This window comes from Trachurus trachurus (genome assembly GCF_905171665.1).
Source record: "Trachurus trachurus genome assembly, chromosome: 5".
Lineage (NCBI taxonomy): Eukaryota > Metazoa > Chordata > Actinopteri > Carangiformes > Carangidae > Trachurus > Trachurus trachurus.
The window spans coordinates 15352071-15376580 of NC_139896.1; the positions used below are offsets into that span (position 1 = coordinate 15352071).

The window sequence follows — 24510 nt, forward strand, 5'->3', positions numbered from 1 at the left end:
TTTTCAGTCTTAAAGAGCAATTGGATATGTATCACTCAAATTATAGAAGCAATAGAGGCAGTTTGATTACAATAAATACCGTGTAATAAGCTGTAATTAGTTGATATGATGCGTTGTTGAATTGCTATTACACAATACCGTTTCTGACCTTTTTAACAAATACCAAACAAATATCCCACACTACACTAAAAAAAAAAAAAAAAACTCTTCTAAACTTCTTGGAAACATTTCATTTGACTTTGAAAGACTCACCATTTCTGTTTAGTAAGAATGTAGTTTTAAAAAATCAATTAACAAGGCTGTGTATGCAAATAATTTAGCAGGATCAGCTGGGTTGGTTTGTGAATAGTTGTATCTTGTCAGTCTACTGCTTAGTGATAAACAGGAACAATTGCATTTTACTTTCAAATCCAGTATGGTCCAGTTATATTCAGGACAGGTCAAAACCCTTATTGAGAGCTTTGAGACCTCTCAAAATAACTAATGTGTTTATGAAATAAGATTTGTATTATTTTCTATCAAATTGTGGCTAAGGTATAATTTTCTCATTAGTATTAATCCACTGTGCAATGCAGAGGATCACAGGTTTATAGAAAGGTAACAGACATGGTAACAGACGTGGTAAGTTGTGAACCTCACATGTTGGAAGTCATCACCATATGTGATGTATGTGTGTGTGTGTGTGTCAGTCTGTCTGCCAGCTGACCCTGTGCTTTGGCCCTGACTGGAGGAAGGAAAGCAAAAACCTCTGTTGAAGGACATCCTGCCAAAACACACACACACACACACATACTGTACACACAAGAAAACCCAGAGGGAAAACAGAGGAAAATTCATACCGTATATTGGTAGTTTCATAAATTTACAGCTGCAACAGAAAAAATCAGAAAGAGGCTAAGTTTGCTTGTTTTGTTTTTTTTAATGATTTTATACATTTTTATGGAAATATTTACTGACAACTGTTAAATAATTCTTCTCGCCACTCCCACAGAGGTGTGAAGGATCACTGTACAGTAAGCTTTTCACAGTATTTCTTACAGTATTTACATCCTCCTTCTCCGCCGGCCACACACACTGATGCAGTATCTCCTTTAGCAGTGGATGAGCACATTTACAAAGTCACATCTAAAGCCAATCGCTGGCTCCCTTTACACAACGCTCTACATTTCAAGTCAAAGCATTTACAAAAAGTAAATATCAGCATACAAAGGAAAAAAAAAGAATCAGTTTTCTGTACAGTGAGTCTTAAAATTAAGTTAGTACATTCACACACAAAAATAGTTAATCTCAAATGAACTGCAATGCAAACTCTGAAGCTAACCATTTTGGTATGATTAGAAAACAACAAAAGAAGGTGTGTAAAATGCAATGTTAAATTCACTCAATAAATAGACCCTGTTTAAAACTGCTTTCACACCTAAAAGGCCTAACACAAAGAGGGAAATCTTTGATAGCCAGCATGAAACAGGAAATTCAGACAGCCTGTCTAAGATAAGAGCAGTCGCTGCAAAACAGATAAATGTATTGGTCTATAAATAGGCAACATTTTCAAGAACTTCATTTAATATTCACACTAATTCTTTGTTTTGGCTCATTGTCACTTTACCCAGTGTCTTATAAAATATTTAGAGTATGAAAATGATACTTGCATGCATCCTTTAAACTTCTCATTTTCATTCTGTGGTGTGTAGCTGTGTTACTGCTGGATAAAATAGTAACTAACTTCATTGTCAGTAGTGCAGTCAAGAGTGCAAAACTTTAGCTACCTTTAGCTAACTTTTTTAAGTAAACACGAGGAACAAAGAACCCAACATACCATACATCTCACTTCCTCAATTAAGCTAATTTGCATATATGTGTTAAGGTGTTAAGGCCCAATTATTATGTATATATATGATGTTTAGGTAAACCAACATACCCCCCAAAAAAGAGTTCATAGACTAAGAGAAATAACACTAGTAACATTGCTGATGTAAGAAAGAGAGAGAGAGAGAGAGAGAGAGAGAGAGAGAGAGAGAGAGAGAGAGAGAGGGAGAGAGAGAAATATCATGCAAAAAAAAAAATATTGAAGAGAAAGTTTGACAACCCAGTCTAACTCAAGGTCCAGTTACAAACTTCCAGACATTACATAGTAATAGATCCATCACCATGACAACTGATTAATCCACGTGTGCAAACAAAAAACACCTAGTAAGTGGACCTTGACCTTGAAATTGTTGTCTGGTGGATAGAAGAGTAATCTAATATGTTTTTTCATGTCAGCACTACAGTACCTTTTCAGGCTGCTATCAGGTTACTCTTTCAAGACTTGTCAATCATTTTGAGAGTGAAAGTAGATTTCAGGCCTTTGGTTTTGAATTTGAAGGTTGGGTTCATGTTTGATTACACATTGTGCTTTTATGTGCAAGGAAGTTACTTGTATTCAGAGTGACTCATCTCACAAAGGTCTAAGGGAATGCAATGTGAGAAGCCATGTTGAAATCGTTACCACACATATTGGATATAACAATTTGAGTAACACAGAGACATAATACAGTGGGTAAGGTGACCAATGGGCATAGCTGCTAATATATCAGCGCACTCCTGCATTGAGTGCGACCTCAGTTCAGTGTGGAATGTGTTTTCAGTTCAACCCCACATATAGCTCTCGCCTTAAACGTTAGTGTCTACAACAGTGTTAAATGACATTTCAGGAAGAAAAAAAAAAACCTTCCCTAAATTGTCTCTTTAAGAATCCTAAATTGTGTCAACAGATGGGGTCCACTCGGGGTCAGTGTCCACCATTAAGAGAATGAGGAAGTTCATTCAGTGCTCATGGGGTGCAAATGCCCTTTTTATCTAGGCTAAATTCCTACCACCGTATTAGGATTGTGCGTTCAAGCAGCAAGCTCACTAATTTGGCCTTTGTCTGCAAATTTACTAAAGCAGATTACTCCACTGTTAGGTCCCTAAAATGAGGGCCTTTTGATTAAATCAAAAATGCACTACTGTTGTGGGTGATTCGAGCTATTTCAAGACAGTACCGTTGGTTGCTTTTTGCTCCCAAATATGTGCCATCATACTAGTAGTACTTTTCACACTAAGTCACTCTTGCCTCACACAGCCCTTAAACTGAGTTGTAGCTCAGTCTGAACTAAGGCTGTAAACATCACTTCAAGGAGAAGAAGCACAGACACATTTCAGACGTTAATGTCACCTCCCTCCTAAAACACTCCAGTTCTCCTCGCTGAGAGCCATTAACATCAGTCAGTTTCTGTCTGTGCTGCCGTTTGGGAAGGCTTCTGCTCACCTGGTAAACTATTGTTGTCTGTTAGTTACATGAGACCCAGTGAGGGAGACAAAGGTCAGAGCTCGGTGTCACCCCCTGCTGGGTCAATAAGGGGTTAAATATCCTGAAAGGGTGTGTGTAGGTGAGAGAGAAGGCACATCCCTGTTCAGCGTGAATGAACAGCTTCCCATGATTCATGTATGTGCTCATCAGTCCTGTCTAATCAGATCAGTGATTGCGTCAGTGATGGGGAGGAGGGTTGCCTCCTGTGCTTAAATGTATTGTTTGCGTAGTGCTAAGATTTTTCTGAGGGACGGGTTAATTCCAGACTTCAATCCTAATTTTTCTGGGTTTCTGACCACTGGTCAAACAAAAATGACAACTTTTAAAGAGGCCACTTTGGACCCAAGGAGCAAACAATCAAAATAATACTGATAGATTGACTTGATAACGAAATTATTCACTATGATGTCACGGCAAATGACACAATTTAAGTCATTTTGTATTCGTTCAGTTTGGGATTAGAGACTGTAAACTCACTGGACAAACTGGGTATGTTAGTGATGCATTATATTATATTATTTACTTTGCCGCTTCAATTTTACTCAAAGTCAGAAACAGCCTCCATTGTGATTGATTACTTTAGTTCACTGACGTGTCAAAAAGTATTGTAATACATCAAACTGGTAGAAAACTTTAAGAATGCCCTCTGCTGGACCGCAGGGCGATCTACTTCAGACAGTCTCATGCGCTTACAGACATTAATATTAAAGACACTGAAAGGAATGTTTGAATTTCAGTTTAAAAGTCACAGCACTACAGGCTGTTGACATCTGGTAACCTCACTTCTTTCGTATTTCTGATGCTGACTCAAGTGATATCACCTGAGGAAATGTATTGGGACTCTCCTTCATGGGGTTTTATTCATCTTTCTTTTTTTTCCACATTACTAATACTCCTGTAACACCAGTCAATGAGGATTTCCTCCCTTCAGGAAATGAGTTTCACTTGACTAAGAGTCAGATGATGTCTTTTTCCAACCGAGCAACAGGTGATGGCATGATGGACACAGAGCCACCACATGGACTTGATCTAAACCCTTCATATTACTTATGCAATGTCTGATTATATAACTCCATTTGGCCTAGAAACTTTGATATGAATAGGAATGGATTACAGTGCGGCGCTAAGAGCACTCTCTGATGTTAAGACGGCCAGTGGAGCAGGTGCTGCTGCCTCAATATCCACTGCAAAAGGGGAGAGATGAAACAAAATCGGGGTGGGAGGAGATCAAAGATAGTAATGTGAGTAGGGATCAGAAACAGGAAAGCATTAGAGACGTGGATGGGGGGGGGGGGGGGTTGGAAAGTGTAACAGAGCGGTACACTTTAACCATAAAAGTCAAAAAGGTGGAAAAACAGAGAGGACAGAAACGCGCACAGAGTTTAGAGTGACATTTACACAGGTCTGCTGTGTGTGTGTGTGAATGTGTGTTTTTTAAATGTATCTCCCCTCCTCTTTTAGTTCCACTTCACATTTTAACACAAAGCAACACTTACTGGAGCAACCCAAACTGAAGAGTTGTTGACCTGAGATGAATAATCCACATAAATAAATAAATGCACCTTGAGCCATTCTCGATCACTGATTGCTATAACACAATAGTGATTCAACCCACAGCCAGGCCATGGAAAGCTTTTCTATTTGCTGTTCCACACACTTGGGTGTCTGGTAGGTCCTTCTGGGGGGGAGGGGGGGGGAGAAAGTCCACTACTAGCACACAGAAAAGTATGTTTCATATATCAGCAGCAAAAGCAGATTTGCTTGGAGCAGCTAGAGGAGGAAACGGCAGAAGCCCGACCTGCATCCGTCCCGAGGAAAAGAGGACGACGCGGTGCTGCCCACGGTGTGTGATGCACAGCTGATCTCTGGGAAGTGCAGCGCAGAAAATACTGCAGCTACAAGCACTTAGCACCATAAATGGAGAGAAAGGAGGAAGGATCACATGGATTAGAAGTCGAACTGTTAAAATAACTTAAGACAGGAGGGAGGAATGAGCTCTCCACACACCACATGCAGAATGTGAGGAATCCCAGGTGAAATGCCACTGGAGTCAGTTTCTAACTTTAGTGAGGCCGTGGCATTGAGCCACAGATACACAGGGAACACAGCGCACCGTCAACATCAGCATCACACCCCGATACACTCTCATCCCTCTATTGACCTTCATTACCAGCACTGTGGAACATTTTGCCGCCAGTGTGACAAGATAATGAAGCAGATTTCAAGTGAATGAACTCTACCCCAAAATCCGGACTGCTGTGCTCACTACGCCTGGTTCAGCTGCAGAGGGAAAAGGACGACGTCGGGTGTATCCAGATAAATTAAGAACATACACAAGCACACACACTCACGTACACACGGCGAACTCAACGCAAGTTTTGTAATTCTTGAGCTAGGGTTGTGACAGATGTGGAGCTAAGTTTTGGAGGAATAAAAGAGTAATCGCGCCCGTTGCAGAAAGAGGATGCCAGGTAGAGCGGGAAGTGGTCCGTCAACAGCTGGCTCACAGAGAAGTGTTCCCACCCTTCAGGACTTCCCAGCGTGAAACCTGTTGACACCCTCCTGCCCGTCTCCTCGCCCTCATCCCGTCCCCCTCTCCGTCTCCTCTCATTCTGGGATCTGCAGGGCCATCACCGCAGGTTTGGTCTTAAAGTACTGGTTGAAACGAAGCACAGCGTACCTGCAACAAACCACAGGAAGGAGGAGCTGGTGAGAGGCAAAGGAGGAGTTCACAGTTTGTTTGTAATTTCACAGGAGAATTATTAGGTTTCGTTTTCTGAATCTGGTATTCTGAACTACGTTATGACAATGAGAAAACAGGTTCTATTGTATCTCATCTATGGGTTGGTGCTCCTGTCAGTGGCTGTGTGATTTGAAAACTCATTTCAGAGCCACAGCTCACCCTCTTGAGGCAATACAGTCACTTTGTTTCTGGTTTAACAGCACCATACTGTGACTAGAGAGGCGTCACAACAGGGCCTTCTTCTTCTCTAGAGTTGTTTGAACCAGGACTTGATTCTGATTGTTCCCTTTAGCATTACTGACAATGGGTCAGTATTAGTAGTTAGTGTCAGTGGAAAAGGGCCTTAGGAATTAGAAAAATATGACTCATAGGGTTTGCACAGATTCCTTGGTAATCACGATTTTAACAACTCAAACCAATCACTATACAGATACAGTGAGGTTAGACACTAACCCTGCAAATGTCTGAAACCACTTCCCCACTGACATGAATATGAAACTGGTCAAATACTTTTGAATCCCACTGTGTATACATCTTCAGTGATAAAAAAAAAGTTTCAGTTCAGTTTCAGCCAAATTTATTTCGCCACTACCTTTCTCTGTTAGTAATATAGGACTGATCAAGTTGCAGTCCATGAATCTCCTCAGGCCTACTTCCTGGGAGGCAGACCTGGGGTCTGTTTGTGTTGCAGGTGTGTTAAAAGGTAAAGAAGCAAACAAAAGAAATAAGAGACATGTCGTCTTTAGGGTTTTTAGTTTCAGTCTCTCATGATGTTCTGTTTAACCTGCACTGACAGATTCTTTACAAACACACAGTCCAACTTATGCAATACTCTACATAGGGGGCACCACACACAGTCTCACATAAATGCTCGTTTTACTATATTCATGGGCATCCATTGTTGACAATGCCCTTTACCCTAACCTTAACCATCACAACTGAATGCCTGAACTTAAGTCGTCTAACCCCAAGACTAAAACCAGGTCTTGCAACAGGCATATAAACTTTTGCAGTCCGACACTTGGGTCCCCATAAACCTGTCCCAGACCACACAAGTATCGTAAAAGAGGCCTACACCATCAGAAACACACACACACACACACATATGAAAACTTACCCGAGGAAGTCAAAATCGATGGAGGAGTATTTGGCCTGGATGAGCGCCCAGAATCCCCAAAAGAAGTGAGAAGCCTTGGAAAAGACAAATTGGATATTACATGGTGAAGTAATGTGAGACACAGTGGGTGAGAAGCGTGTGTGTGTGTGTCAACATATTCTCACCAGGGCAAACTTGTTGACCTGTACATAGAGTGTCTCCAGCTCCCGTGCGCTGACCTCCTCTGTTTTCTTGGTGAAGAGTTTGTACGCCTGCAGGTAAACTTTGAGCCAGTCCATTTGCATCTCCCGGCTGGGGTACAGCCCATAGTCCAGCTCAGCCATACCTGATCACACGCACACATACACACAGTTGTATAGGGAGTCCTACGACACAGATGTAAGATATGCCCTCATATTCAAATCGTACTGCGGTTTGACAAACCTGCAAATTCGTTGAAGTGGTTGCCGATGTCGAACGCCTGGTAGTTGTAGCTGGAGTACTCGTAGTCTATGAACCGAACGTGACCTGAAAAACATCACATGAAGAGTGTCAAGAATCAAAAACAACTGCATACCCTACTAGCAAAAGTACAATGCTAAACTGCCCTAAAAACCTTTATTGATCATGGGCTCATTGTACTTGTGTAGATGTGGCATTTATTTACTGACCAGCAGCCTCAAGTCCACACTCTTACATTCACAGCTGTACTGCTGCTGACTCCTTGGTAACTCTGTGCTGGTTGCCACCCTCACTGCTCTCTCCCTCTCTCTCGTTCACTCTCTCGCCTATGACACAACCTACATACTGAGCTATTCCTGAAAGATGCTGCTCTGCCGTCTCAAACTTAAAGCAGATTTTGCACAGAGTTGCCATTATTTTGTTGTACCATTTCATTTCTTATAACAAAGTATGTTGAGCTACATACAGTACATGTGTTGAGTGACAAGTGACCTATAAATAAAGTTTGTTATTATTATAAAATCACAGTCACATTCGCTTGTTTTCTTACTATCACCAATACTTTGTTATTTTCTAATGTGCAACACATCAACATTTTAAAGATTGAATAATCAATCAAGAAAAAAACGGATCACTCAACAATGAAATAATCCTCAGCTGCAACCTGCAAGTCCAAATGATGTAATACAGTATATCATATAATCTATCCAAGTCACTTTTGGCGTTGCAATGTAAGACTGATAATTCTGGATGACAGGTGATGATCAGTTTAAGTAAAGTGTCCCTACCCTCTTTGCTGTTGTGGATGATGTTCTTGCAGAGCAGGTCATTGTGGCAGAGCACCACAGGGGAGCCCAGCGTGGAGAGATGCTCCTTCATCCAAACCATCTCCTGCTCCAGCACTGCCTTGCTGGGAACCTCCTGCTGGATCCTGGACAGGTAACACAGAGACAGAGGAAGAGAGATAAAGGATCAGCTGTTAAACACACCACACACACACACCTCGGGTTCTTCTCATTGAGAGGTATTCTGACACACCAGGCTCATGTGCATGGGAAAATAACGTGACAGGAATAGTCATAGTTGTTATGGATCATGATAAACTGCCTTTCATTGTTTTGGTATCTTTAATAAGTGGGAACATGCTGTAGGTGATGTGAAAACAGCTGAGGCCGACATGCACAAACAGCTCACAGGCTCAGTGGGGCTCTGCCAGAGAGACTCTTGGGATCACAGAAATGTGTTCTCAGAGGATAGTAGTGGTGCTGCACAGAGCTCCTCTGTCACTATGGATACAACACTATGTCTCCCTTTGAAGGGAGTTTTGAGACCTGATTATACTATATGTTTGATTTGGAATTTATTTTATTACTGTTGGTTCATATAATAATTATAGAGAAGAAGAAGAAGAAGAAAAGAAAGAAGCAGCAGCTATTACTACTACATTATTCTATAATATAGACGTGCTCAGTATGGTATTCACGCAAACTCCTGCAGCTGTTTTTGACCTTTCCCATCTGTGTGATCCTGACACAGGCCGCTCTGAACATTCACACATCCATGCAACCAATGTTTAGCCCAGGTGAGATGACTCATATTGACCCACTCACATTAAGACAAGGTCCGGCTTCAACCTGCGTCGGTCTTAAAGTGGTACAGTATTATTGGCTAGTGGAGAAAGGGTTAAGTCGCTGAGTTAGTGTCTCAGCCAACCACGCCGAGCAGAGACCCCTGCGCTAACAGTAATGGGCTTATGGGGCTTAATCCACGGTTAGCCTGATAGCAGGAGATGTGAGAAAGCAGGGAGTGAGGCAGGGTAAACACACACACACACACACACACCTTGGAGGTTTCTGCCTGGCTCACTGCCTCTCCTTCTCCTGTGGCCTCTCCCAGAGTCTCAGCTGTTCCAGCCTTGCTAGGTATCAGATATCACACTGTTGATCTCTTTATGTGAGGTGGCCACTCTTTTCTGTCATTACTGCTGAAATAATTCTATACACAACACTGAAACTTTACACATACATACTATACATATAGATATATTTGGCTTACCATGCAGTCGGATTCAGACCCCAGTGAAACAAGTGTCTCAGGAACAAGTGTACTCAGGACCAGGGCTGTCTACGTTACCAAGGAAAAGAGTAAAGTGACCTGACACACAAAGCTAAGCAAACATCTGCTGGCCCACTGCATGCCTCAGACTCCCTAATCCAGTCGGCTATTATTGTTGCAGTTATGTAAGCCACATGCTGGACCTAATCTAATAGCCATCAGAACAAAGATACCAGCTGTGACTGGGCAGCTGGCCAGGTTATGAAACAGTCTACCTTTGTCGGCTCCACAGGTCAAGACGTCAAGGCGCCATGCGAGCCATCTTCACCATGAACTCGCCTGATCTATTCATCCTTTATGTTTCCCGGAGATGACGATACAATTTCATAAAAATAATTTCTCAATGCCTCATTTATATCAGAGTGTCAGTGCAAAGGTCAAAAGTTGCTTCTATGGCTTCTTGGAGTCATAAACCTTCTGGGGTTTTTTTGGGTTTTTTTTTTTTTTTTTTTTACAGCATCTTTGGAAGAAGCTATCAGTTGATGTAGCCGGATCATCTTACATTTGTGGATCAGATATTATTTTTGAGTGAAGGGAGAACATGTGTAACAGCTGCTCCTTTGCTCCTACAGAGAAAGATGCGTTGATGTGCAGCTTTAATGTATGTTTAACAGGTTAAGATTTAAAAATCTGATGAATAATGGAGCGATATCTGTTGCAAGAAGAAGAGTAACACAGCTCATTTTCCCATCAACGGTAACGTTACCATTCCACCATCACAGGATACAGACAGCACAAGTATGCATTTCCAAACTGCTAACACCAATACTAGCAGCCAAGCTTGCAAACAAGGGTTGCCATGGTAATTTATAACAATAATATTATAATAGTCCTCAGGCTTTATTTTTTAATTAGACTTTAAAAACTCCCAATAGTACAAATAAAAGGTCACAGAGAGAGTAACATGACAAGATGAACAGTTGACCAAGGTGACCACCAATGAAAATGGAGGCCATCTAATGTCAAAGCAAAAGCACTTACTGAGCAGTACTTCATATGTCAACCGAAAAACCAAAGAGAAACCTGAAAACACATCTTTTCTTGTATAATGTCTGTGTAATTGGGACACTGACTTTGACACAAGTTTAAATACCCTGTGGGAAAATCTCCACACTTTGCAAACAAGCCTCTCGTGGTAACAGCAGTCGATCCAGTCAGGCTCTTCAGTCATTAGCTGATACGGCAAGAGCCCAGAAAGAGGCAGGGACGCAAGTGCAATGCAAACTTAAGGGTGAAAGATATACAGTATGAAGTCAAGAACTGAGGCTATCAATATGAAAGAAAATATTAGGATTGTATTTTCGACGATGTTAGACTGAGAGAATTTTACAAGGTACAAGCAAAAATGTTTGATCAAACTACTTCAATTCAGTGCCCTCAGATGACACCTCGTCTGGGTCTAAATGACTAATGTTTTAGGCAAACCAGTAGGGCAGTTGCCGATTTCCGAGTGCCGTTTCACTACTCGGTGTGATGGTCTGTCGGCCGATGCAGACAGGGCATCTCAGTCTCACTGCTGCAGTAATTTAAAGTGGTCAAACACGACGCCTCTCTTCGACTCACAGCATAAAGGCTAAATTAAAAACATTAAGGCAATGGCCGCCCGGTGTGAAATTGTTGTTGTGTGCCCCCCTCTGGTTAATAATTGTACCAGTTTTTGACAGATAGAAAAAGCCCCCCCCCCCCCCCCCCCCCCCCTACAAACCAGGCTGTGCCTCCTGAGCCGCTGTATTTGCACCATTACCACAGTGTGTGTGGAGCCACAACAAGGAGCACCAACTACGAACTACTGAGCAACAACTCAGAATCCAGATCTCACCTGATGTTGGAGGCTTGATCGGTGAACTCTGTGGCCACGAGGGAGAAGTACTTTTGCATCTTGATCCAGAGGTTGGGTTTGGGAATGCAGCCGTTGTGCGCATGGATGGCATGGATACGAGCCATCTCCCTGGCTATCATTCTGAGAGGAGACAAAAAGATGAATATGGTTATCATGGTGAGTGGATTTTTTTAACATGCAATCTAAGGACTCGGTGACACACAGCCCTGCTACAGCTTTTATCTGCAAGGTTGGACGAGGACAATATCTCTCACAGAGAAGACTTCAGCTGTAACATGTCACGTAAGACGCACTGAGTTGACATGACAACAGACATCAGGCGACAATGTGCATTGCCAAATACAGCTTTAGTGTGGACATAATGCTGTAGGTACACAGCCATAGTAACACAAGTGACGAGAGCAACTTGTTTCCCCTGTTTTCAATGGATCATTTGCATGTGACTGACACGTGAACACTTTATTTGCCTATTGGCCCTTTTCCACTACACAGTTACAGCTCTACTCGGCTCAACTCGACTTGGTTTAGGTTCTTTTCCATCACAGCTGAGTTCTTCACAGTACCTCCTCAGCGGGGGCGGGGTCTACATGGCGTGGCGGCTACGGCCACGTCGTCTTGCTCTCTTTTTTTAGAACTTCTTGTCAGCTCCCAGTGACGAGGCTCTGGCCAATCAGTGGCCAGCAGTCCGTTGACGTCACATTTTTAGTATCCAAAAAAGTACCAGGTACTAGGTGCTAGTGGAAAAGCAAAAAAAACGAGTAGAGTCGAGCCGAGTCAAGCTAGTGGAAAAGGGCCATATGTAATACACAGTCTCTGCACTGTTAAGAGTTTTTGTGTCGGGCTTCTACAAAGGTGGGGCGGTGCGTGGCGCAGTGGTGCATGTCATTCCCCCTTTCTCTATCTCACTACTGTATGTGCTATCAAATAAAGGCAAAAAAGCCAAATAATATACTTAAAAAAAGTATATTTGCCCACACCTGAGTAAGGAAGGATCCCGGACATCCTGCGTCCCGAGAGCATCGCCCTGCATGAATTCGTAGCAGATGCCGTTCTGGAAGGTGCAGTAGAGACGGGGAGCGCAACCATTAGCGTGTAGCACCTGAAGATGAGATACAAAAAAAAAATACAGCAGGTAAAATTATCAAGTAGGGGAAACAAGTCTGCGGCAACTTCAGAAAAGAGTACTCAACAACTTAACTCCTAATTTGTTTTTTACTCTACCTGAAAGCTCTTGAGCTCATTGTCTCTGTCCACGATCAGCTCCGTCTTGTTCCCGTATACTCGGACCAGCACTACGTCGTCTGGACTGTCTTCCACGTAGCAGCCCACCAGCTTGTTGGTGGTTCCATCAGTGAAGAGCTAGGAAAGAAAAACAAGTCATATAACAGATCACAGAGGAATACTCCTGACTGTACAACACCACAGTCGTTCCCACACAAAAGCTTGAATTACAGTCTTTTTTTCCCAGTACTATCAGTGTTCCCTGGACATGAATCAACAGCTGAGACAGCATGCAGCTCTGACCTACATGAGATAAATGTATCCTTCTTAACCAAATCTAATATCATATTTGCCTTCAGCCCACAGATAATTGCTCAATGCCGGTGGTTATTTAGTGCTCAAGCTGTGGGAAAACAAGGCACAGAACCTCATGTTCTTTCACAATGTAAACTTCAGAAAAGAATTCTGTCAATCTATCAAACCAATATTTTATGTATAAAGCGTAAACCGATGTCCTATCAATGCAGACCATAAAAGTAGAGACAAGTTCACCCTGTCTCGCTGCAACCAAACTAAATCATGTGTTGTGTCCGTCTGTGAATTCCCCTTGCTCTGTTTCATCATGGCACAGCGCCTACATACAAACAAGTGTCGCTTCATTGACAATCAGCTGGTAAGTTAGAGTAAAAACAAGAACTTCAAACCACAAGCCCTGTGGTTGGAAATGAGAAGGCAAGAACAGAATACATTTAGCAAGCTCAACAGCACTACACAGTGATCTGACTCAATTAGAAAACAAGACGAGGTCAAAACGTGGACGGCTCACGGTCAAATCCTTATTTTATAACCGTGACGTTATCTGACGAAATCACCAAACAGATTACTGACAGACAACATGAGATGCATCTGTATTTAATGAAGGATCACTTGGAGAAAGATAGAAGACAGACTCCAGACTTTTATTAGAGGCAGGTCTTTGTGTCTATTTACTCCCTGTTTGATTTGTTGAATCGTTTAAGGCCTTGTCATTGATGACTTCTTTCTCTGTCCTGCCTTCTCTCTGTTCTTTCTGCTCAGAAATTAGTTTATTTTCTGTAAGGCTCAGTGTACTGGAAGTGCTCCTCTGCTTTCCTGAAGTTCCTAATCGGTCTTGAACAGCTCAGTAAGTGTAGCCCAGCACAGAGTAAAGTACTCTCAGTCAGTCAGTCAGTCAGTGGGCATACTGATTAGAGAACTGCCAAATTTGCCAATGTGTTATCAGAAAATCCCAGTAAAATAAATAAAGAGGGGATGCTTTCAAATTAAAAAAAGAGGTGTAATGAAAACCTCTTTAAAACACAAAGTGGTCCATGAACTGGATGGGATGCTATAATCACTAAGGTGTAGGTGATACACTGTCTGTGTTGAATGATTATAACAGAGGAGGATGCTCCCCTGAGTGTGCAAATATTTCTGGCAATTAACCAACCGCATGAGTAGCAATGTCAAAATTATAACAAACTCTAAGACTGTCTTAGTATATTGGAAAGCTATTATACATTATTCATCTCTATTAGATTTATGTGAGTTGTTAATGTATTTTGTCTAAACCACTAATGCATTTCATACTAAGGGGGATTTTCACTAATGATACAATTTCTGTAATGAATCACATGAATGTGCTCTTGCATGCAAAGTGGTGTTGCATTAGTCAATCGACAGGTTGAGCCAGACACCGCCTCTCTGAAAATAAAGAGTATGCTGCAAAAAGTCCCCTGTGTCTGAAGCTGGGCCTTAAATATCTGAATGGCAGCATCACTCCGGTGGAAGCCAGTGGGCCGCCCGTCCCACTGCAGCAAGCACAATAACAACATACACATCTCCCCCGGCCCAGACGCTCACTCACACATATCTGACATTCCACACGTGGCTGACCACAAAGATGGGTGCACAGGCATCCCTGTTATGACCGTACATACACAAGCATACACGCCTTTGCTACCACATGACTGATCCCTTCTACCCGCCACACAATACGCTGCTAAGACCGGCGATCAATACATTGACAGACAGCGATAAGCTTGGACCCAGACAGAGGTAAACATTCATCCATATACAACCGCCTGACGTTTTATTTTTTTTTCCCCATCAGTGAGTCTGCGTTCGGTGGTCTGACTCACTGCGTGGCCTGAGAGGAGTCGTGCTGACCGCACCATGAGAAAGTTGTAAGAGGAGACCGCCGCTCTGTTGCTATTGGCACAAGCGGCTGTTTTCAGGAACTCAGTGTGTTTGAGATGTTTGGAAATGTACAGTGTGTATTTACAGTAAAAGTCTTCCTGTCCAGGTGGCGGGACTAAGCAGGTGTTTCTGTCAACAGTGCTGCCCTTCTGCTCTTTGCCACATTTAGCACTTCCCGCTCTCATCAAAACAATGGTCCCGCTGCTCCATCCGTCCGTCCCATCCGTCCCAACTCAACCAAAATAACCAACCCTTTTTTTTTTTTTTTTTTTTTACTTAATCTCACATTTTTCCTTAGTCTATCATCATCATCATCTGCCACAATTTTGATTCATGAATGTGCTGCCAGTTGTGCAGCTGTACCATCCCATATGAGGACAAAAGCCAGCCAGCCAGCCAGTGTGGGACAAAGCCTGTTTGGGTCAGGGTCTTTGGAGAAACGTGCTGCTCATCTGGCCTTCGGTGAGCGAGGAAAACACTGTCACCTCCCAGACTGCAGGTGTGCGAGTGAGTGGGTGGGGTACCAGATCCAGAGAGATTAGCCTGCAGGATGTAAACACGTGGTTGAGCTGAGACCGTGGCACAACGTCGTGGCAGTAATGGCAGTAAATGGTGTCCCTCCACACACAGACTTTGACCCGGCAATGACACATCGGTCACTTGATCGTTTTACGAGGAATCAATTATGCATTTTGCTTTCCCTGACGAGCCGAGTCTGTAAAACTGATCGTTCTAGAGCACACACACAGGTCTTTGTGGCTCCAATAAATCCAACAGGGCGATCAGTCACCTCTCACGTGGGTTGCATCATTTCAATTTCAAGAGTTGAAACATCCCAGTTAACTTTTAACTTTTATTCATATTATACATTCAAAGCAAGCTGATTAACCTCATCACCCAAATGCCACCTTCAGTATTTTAAAGTAGCTCATGAAAAATAAGGTGTGCTGACATCAGTGGGCTGCAGCTGTCATTTCACTGTGTCAGCATATCAAACTATATGTACAGGGAAAGGGAATTTTGTTTTCAATTTCTTAAAGAAAAAACACAACTCAAATGACATGAAATTCAGGTTTGTGTAACATGAAAACACCCAGAATAATGATGAAAACAGAATTTAGCATTTGATTGCTTGTGTTTCAGTAAATTTCTTAGTAACTCTGTTCTGTGACAGACTGGTGACCTATCCAGAGTGTAAACCCTGCCGAATGCTGCCAGGCCTCCAGCCTCCAGAGACTCTAAAAGGTCAGGTGATGAATGAATGAATGAATGAATGAATGAATATGAAAGTGTCGGAGTGAAACGTTCAGCAGAAGTGGTAAGGGCCACAGACAGCAGCAGTGTACGTTCTGAGTGACTCTTGGGCCAGTGTTCAGGAGATGTAACCTCTTTACCTTCTGCTGTTTCTTTTTTTTTTTTTTTTTTTTAATAATCGCACGTAATGGTTTTCCATAATTGATTCTAACTGCATTGTGTTTTTAAAATGTGCATTATAGTATTTGGATTATTGTTTTTAATTTTATGTTATAACAGATTAAATAATGGACAGAAAATTATTTTAACTTTTTAATCATGTACTATGGTTCGATAAAAATATGGTCATCCTATTCCTTACGCCACACAAATGTAAAAATTGTGACTTCATACAGGCAATGATGATTTATCCATGATGAAATTTGGCAGCTTTACCTCTGCTTACACGTTCTAAACTGCATTTCATGTATGACAGGATGCATAAAATATATATATATATTTTCATCCTTAGCAGCATCAGTTGAACTTTCTATGTCACTGTCCCCAGACGAACTGGATTAGACTACAAACTCCATGTGATATTATGTTATTGTAGACATCAGGACTGTAACTACAGTACTGTGCCGGAGCATTTTGCTATGCAAACTGTGTTCAGTGTGAGCCGAGCCTGTCACTGATCTCTCTGACTGCAAGATAAAGCTTCATCCCACAGACGGATTTCATTAAAAACTTGGGAGTGGGTCTATGGTTCACTTTGACTGCAGAACAGGTTTTACAGTGTCTTTTATCCCCTGCCAAGCATTACATGAGTTACCTTTGTAGGCAATTTGCTGTGACAACAAGCAAAGTCTCCCAGCTACGGTTTGTCTTATGTTCCTGTTGACCTTCCACTGTCACTGTAAACTCACAAATAATGCTAAATCTTTGATCAAAATGAGACATTTTTGTGAATATATATATAAACATAATACAATGTCATAGATATAACAGATTTATGTTAACTTTGAATATTAAAATTCTTTTTAGTATAATTATATTGTTGACACCAGGAAGGTGTGCTTACTTTGAACTTTTATGTATTTGTTCTTCCTTTGTGGTTCTGCATGCTAATCAACATAATTAAAACTGTCGTAATAGTATCTATCCATATGCACTTCCCTGTAAAACAACACCCAGAACCACACACACATCAGCTGAGCTAATGTTTAAATGGACCTTCATAAGCAGCGTCTCTTCTTCCTGGTGCCATTTACAACCATCATGTTTCTCAACCAAACTGACCATCACGTCACTACCAGCTGGCCACTGACACTAAGATGACAGCATGACTTGGCTTTCGTGCTATTTTTGGTGCTTCAAGTTATTTATTCTGGACTTGTAAAACTGTCCTGAAACGTATAAGACTTTCAATTCCGATGTCATATTATTGTGTGGCTTTTATTTTGTAATGTAGGTAGCCTACTGTCTGACACTGTAGTTTGTCACCTTTGCTAAGAGTTCAAACTGGGAGCGTCTTGCTAGCGTAGCTAACTTTTACCATATTATTTTAATATCAACACAAGATACCAAACCATAAAACGTACATGTTCATAAAATAGAAAGAGGAAGTGGCTGTGTGTAAAGAAATCTAGTCGGTAGATAATAATGAGTCCTCGGCCCTCCTCCTCCTCCTCCTGCCCGGTGATGCTGCAGAGCTGTCAGTCTTAGCCTAGCAAGCCTAGCCTAGCTTAGCTTAGCATAGCGGCTAACGTTACCTTGGTCTTGACATGGCTGGTGTCCCACGTCGGTCTCAGCTCTTTAACGAGCTTCATCGCCCCCTCCGTTACGTTGTGTTCGTCCACGAAAATGGGGATTTTTCTAATCACCGGCGACCCGACTGGCACATGTATCTGCGTCTCCATCCTTCAGCCGTTTATCTGAAACGTTAATCTCCGAGTCCTTCACGGATACCTCTAGAAACCGCAACATACAACAAGTGTTGCTTGGTTTATGAGCAGCTAAATGTTGTTGTGTTTTTCTTTTTTTTTTCTTTTAGTGAATAGACTGAAGTTCTGCTTGATAAGATTAATCTTGAGCTGACTGACTGTGGCAGTAACGGTGAGTTAAGAAGCTGTGAAGATGACCGCTGAAAACTGCCGGGTACAGATGCTCGACGCCGGTTTTCTTGGGAGCTGTCAGCCAACTACACCATTTCCTCCTACTTGGCTCCGCCCGCCAGGGATCATCCGATTGTACCGCGGGTAGAGACGCACCACTATGACCACAACCGAGCACGCCCATTCCTCCCCGAGTGTCGCCGAGTGCAACCCGAGTTCAGCCGAATGAAAGTACACTGCTACTTTCAATGGGGATTGAAGTAGAAATGGAAGTACCATCACCCTAACTGTAGCCTATTATATTGACAGGCCAGAGGCTAGTGATTGGATGCTTTTATTTACTTGTTTGTTTCTTTAGGCCTGTTTGTTTTTGTTGTCTTTGTGGGAGACCAATGGCTTCAGAATAAACGTGTGTGTATGGGTTTGATTGTGTTGCAAACAGCAGAATGAATAGGCTACTACTCAGTTAACCTAATTGTATTATTTATAAACTGTGAACATATAGGCTAATGTTAGTTTTTGACCGTTAGCCTAATTGGACAAAACAAGACCAACAGTAAGAACATGTCACCTTGGACTATAGGACTCAGGGGAATTAGTGATGAGTGATCATATTTTTTTTTTCTAAAGAATAGAATATAATAGCCTTTATTGTCATTAGGCCTATGCATTTCTGTACAACAAAATAGGAGAGCTGCTTCTTTAAAGTGCCAATATGTAGCCTACAAACGATACACAATGCAAATGCAATAAATAGCCTGATGCACACATCACATCATTCACACAGGCATCAGTTTAAAATATGCAGCATAACATGTACATTTCAAATATACACATGTGTCTTCTCAGTCGGTGAGTGGGAGGGAGTGCATATGAGAGTTCAGGATGGATATGCCTCTGGGGAAGAAACTGTTTTTAAGTCTATTTGTGCATGCCACCTGTAGTACCTGCCAGAGGGAAACAGGTCAAACCACAGGAACGGGTCTGACAGGGGGGGAGAGGGCAGCCAATAATTCTCTGTGCTGCTTTGATGATCCTCTGGAGCCTCTTCCTGTCAGCCTCGCTGCAGGTCCCATACCACACTGTAATGCAGTAGGTTAGCAGGCTCTCGATGCATGCGTGGTAGGACCCTCAGGAAGTGCTGGGCCTTCTTGGTGACAGCTATGATGTTAATTGTTGCTTCATGAGAGGTCAGCAGAAATGAGGACACCCAGAAACCTGAAGGTGTGGGTCCTCTCTACACACTCAGCATCAATGTAGAGGGGGCAGGTTTTGGTTTTTATGTCTCCTAAAGTCCAGGATGATCTCTTTAGTTTTTGTGATTGTTTGCTGAACACCAAGCTGTTAACTTCTTCACGTCTTCTAGGACTCGTCCCCCTAAAGAAATTGGATTGTCAACAAAGATGCCATTTGATGTTCTGTCCGCCTATTAATCAATTAATTGAGTAATTGCACATCTTATAAAAATAATTATTTTCTACAAAGTAGCATGCATTTTTTTAAGTAATTACTCGCAATTATTAATTTCTGCGAACTATCACTTTAAATAGAGACATGATCTGTGGTAACCTCCACCATGGCAGTACCAACCCCCAGCCAGATGGTGGCAGTATAGGAATGAAAATGTACATATTGTGGTTCAAACTGGGGTATTACATTAAGGGATATCTCCAAAGAGGACTTTTGTATCATCTCAGACTTTGTTGAGATGTTGCAAACCTCTTCTTATAGCTACATCCCCAAAACTCCATCTGAATGTATTAGTGTTGATTGCAAATTTAATAAAAATGTAGGCTAACATATTATGTCACAATTGTGATTTTGGGAGTAGAACATTAGTTTCATCTTGCTATACAGTTATGGGATAATTTAAAAAAAAATCCAAAAGTGAATAATTTTAGACAGCAGAGTGGATACGTTACGTTACTCACTGGAAGCAGACATAACATAACATACCAGCTAATTAGTTTCCTGACAGTCCTGTGACTCTGCCAACTCATCCTGGCCTCCCATCATGACTCAAGTCTCATAAGAGTCAAACAGCCATAGTTAACAATGAGATAAACGGATGTCCGGAGTCAATCTACTCAGACTTGTTGCCAGCAATCCATATCAGTAGCGTGTGTGTGTGTGTGTGTGTGTGTGTGTGTGTGTGTGTGTGTGTGTGTGTGTGTGTGTGTGTGTGTGTGTGTGTGTTAGCGCTAAATACTTAAACAAGTGCACAGGAAGTTTGGAGGATTTTTGTCGCTTTGTTTACTGTTTGGATCACAGAGGCGGACTGGGCCTTCTTCCCATTACCGTACACTCTTATTACAGCAGCCATAGTCATGATGACTTAATGCAGTGCCACTACTGAACTACTGAGCCCAACACCCAGCCCATCATACATTATCTGTATTCATGAAAACCTAATTTTACATTTTTACCTTTAAATAAATAATTTAAAGTGACACTGATAAGGAAATATTAGATATAACATTTCTAATATGACCTTACAGGTTTTCTTTGTGTGTTATGATGACACTCATGTAGTTGGTGTCAAGTTTTATCAGGCGAGGGAGTTGCTGCTGTAATAAGGAGACCCAACAAGTCAAAGCAGTGGGCAATAGCATAACAGTTAGACCATGGATCAAAACGTACATCACACTATATGCCAAAGAAAACTATGGAAATACGCACATTGCTACGTCATAGTAACACTGAGAAATACCAGGAAACTGGGTTGGGCATTCACCTCCATACCCAGACCTTATGGCAGCTTTGACTTGAGCAAATCTAAAGAACTTTGTTTAAAGTGGCTGTAATCAATATCTTATAATAGGAACATATTAAATGACAACATGAAACAAACAATGTCAATGGGGCCACTTGTCGACAATTATCAAACAAACCTGTACTTCCCTTCAATATTACAAAGCTTTGGTTAACTGCATTTTTCCCCCCGTTATTTTTAGTGTGCAACATTATAGACAAACACATGTTACAGATGTTCCTTTTTTCCCTTTTTTTACATTCTACTAAATAAAAATGTAGCAATTATGATATAGCAGTCCGTTTGCATACAATCTTCCCCTCTTCTTTCCCCCACACACTTCACACATCTGATCACATACATTTTCATTTCTACCTTCACTCACAATTCCTGGCCCTCTCAACAACTCAGCCCATCTCTGGAGCTATATCTGTTGACTGCATTTTAATCCTCCTGTTTCATGACACACGCACATAAAAAAAATCCTGAATGAAAATACGGAAGCAGCGGTTGCAAATAAATCACAGCCTACACGAAGCTTGTGATTTCATGCTCCACTAAAGTGACAAAAACATAAAAACTATTTGGAGCAGTGAGGAGACTGTAACGTTGAAATAAATATCACAATTTACTTCATTTGAATTTGTCTGGTGCTCTTTTTCTTAATTCATATTCAAACGCACCTTCATTTGGACTGGAAACATTTTGGCGAGGGAATCAGGTAAAATTTTGTGCTACACCTGTGGTCCACAAATTTCAGCTGCAATGGGTAGTTGATTTAAAGGGAAATGCTGCAAAAAAAACAAAAAAAAAACACCATACAGTAGCTGCTTGTCAATGCAACAGCAGACACATACACTTTGCATCTAGTTAACACAGTGTGGCAGCCGAGGAGCCAGGTATTTCCCTCAAGCACTGATGAACCCAAAACCAGAGACAGGAAAGTGACTACTTGACCTAGATTCAGCAGGTGGCCCAAACTCCAGATGTGGTGGATATGATTGCAAACAACTTGTTTCTTCTGCCTGTAAGTGGGGAAATATCCCTGAAGTTGGAGATATAGCTGCCCCAGACATGAACCTGGTATATGATCAAATCTGAAATGGGCATGCTGTGATCACAGTGTTGTGAGATATCATATCAAAAAAAAAAATCTCTCTAGATATGAGCCAAATTCCTGGAGCCTTCTACCTTAGAAGAGATTTTGAAGCAGTGTCGGCTACTTACTGTAGATTTAAAGTGAGCATACTAAGCTAAATATACTTGATTTCAAATATTTTTTTATGAGTCAGTGCAGTTTGAGGTTGCTGTCAGGTGAATTACAAAAGTTTCCAGAGAACCAATTAGAGAAAGCAGCTGCCTTAAGGCCATAATAATTCTTAATGCTTACTCATAAAACATTTACTTGGCAAATCATGATCTGATGTAGCCTACCAACTCATCCATCTTCCTGTGTCAAGCCATACCTCTTAGCTTCAAGCTATAGGTTTGAAATAACTAACGTGCTATTGCTGTAAGGAGAACTGTGAACGCAAACGTATTGTGTGTTTGTGTCAGTGTGTGAGATGGAGGTGAATGATGCTATTTCGGGGGAGCAATGCAGAAAAGATGTGCACACACAAGGCAACGCACAATTTGTCAAACTGTGGCAAATCAAACAATGGCTGTTTTTAGTTTGATGGGACATACAGGGATGTGTTGGCTTTTGCAGTCACACCCTGACACTTGTGTGTGAATGTTTAAGCTCACTGCAGCAGCTCTACCTGTAGCCACATGCCTCCGCTGCTTTCCCTAAACTTCATCCAGGCTCTTCACTGGTTCTCAGGAATGCAGTTGATAAATCTGGTGTGTGTCAGTGTGTGTGTGTGTGTGTGTGTGTGTGAGCGATGGGTAGTTGCGGATGCATGAGTGTGTAGATGACTGAATGTGTGCACGCCTCAGCCATGACCTTGTGCACAGGTGGGACAGCTCAAAGGTAGACCAGTGCTCCTTCCATATCTCAGGAATGAGGAAATGTTTACATTGTCACACACTAGAGTGCTGTTTACGATGTCGCACGCACACACACACACACACACACACACACACACACATACAGAGAGAGAGATAATAAATCACATCTCCATTGAGTGAGGCTGCTTCTTGTTCAACCTAATTTCTCATGTCAAGGCTCGTGTTGACACACTCCTCATCCATCACAGATTGCGGGATTAGAGTGAAGTAGGTATAGTTTTGGGCAAAGGTGACCGTTCCACGTGAGAAGTATTTACTTTCACACACAACTTCATAACATTTGCTCACACCCACAGAGAGGACACGGGCTGGTTCCAGAGTTGACAGATGTTCCTTAAGTGACCGAACAATGTGCAGTTTATGATCTTAACAACAAAATAAAAGAAGGGAAGGTCAGTGAAGGACGTCCGACCATCTGGACAGTTTAGAGATGACTGGACTCAAGGACTGTGACTGTTGTCATGTCTTCACAGAGAAAACAAGACTTCATGTGATGCTGCAGTTATGCTGCTGTGATTAGCTGATCAGAGCTCAGCAAAATATTGCATTTCTGCAAGTCGCTGCAAAAAACAACATCGTTTCTTATATGATTTCCTTTAATGTAGCTAAACATATTCTTGTTAGCAAGGGTAAGAAAAAATGGACGACATCCACTTCTTTATTTCATTAAAGCAAAGAGTTGCATGTTGCATTTATACATTTAGACACATTTAAATCACCCCAATAGCTACGTTTTCCTCTGTCATCATGGCCTCTTCTGCCCTAAAGTGCAATGTATAAATCTGTAGGACTCTCAACACAGACCTGCTTTATAAATTTGTAAATGGGTTATAAGCTATTTACAGATGGCTCTTTGTTCCTCTCTGCTGACCCTCCATGCTTTCCTCCTTTTCCCATTTTCTTTATTTACATTCAGCCTGACTTACAGTAACCTCATTCCTTTATTTTCACTCTTTCTCTTCTGTGAAAACAGCTCTCTCCATGTTAGCCATTTTATTTTTAAGTCTCCATGACATTTTGGAGTGGCAGCGTTGTCTGAGATTTAGGTCAGTGATTGTCCCATGGCAGATACTTTGATAGCCACACCTGAGCACACAAAGTAGTGAGATCACCGGAGCTCTCAGAGTTAATGCACTGCTGACAAAGACTTGTTTGCTCTATCACAAAATAAAAGCTGGATTACATATTCAGTCACATACAGTGGCTCTGAAAAAGGGCTGTTGACTCTTCTGCACATTCTTCTCATTACAAAGCAACCCCTGAAGTACAGGGAAGATAATCATCCTCGGTCATGCACACTCTGGACCATCACATGAGATGGCTTAGATACAAACAGGGCAGATTCATGAGGTAGATGCAGGTTATTCATG

The 24510-nt window shown here is 41.8% G+C and overlaps 1 protein-coding gene across 1 annotated transcript; it reads right to left on the reverse strand.

The window, feature by feature from the left end:
- Positions 1-988: 988 nt before the first annotated feature.
- Positions 989-18432, reverse strand: etnk2 (ethanolamine kinase 2). Its single transcript, XM_083971930.1, has 9 exons — positions 18034-18432; positions 12809-12946; positions 12565-12686; positions 11567-11707; positions 8421-8563; positions 7615-7698; positions 7356-7516; positions 7192-7265; positions 989-6011 (listed from the first exon to the last, which is right to left on the reverse strand). The coding sequence occupies exons 1-9, from the start codon at positions 18178-18180 to the stop codon at positions 5939-5941; spliced, it is 1083 nt and encodes a 360-aa protein (XP_083828056.1). The 5' UTR covers positions 18181-18432; the 3' UTR covers positions 989-5938.
- Between the last annotated feature and the right edge of the window lie 6078 nt (positions 18433-24510).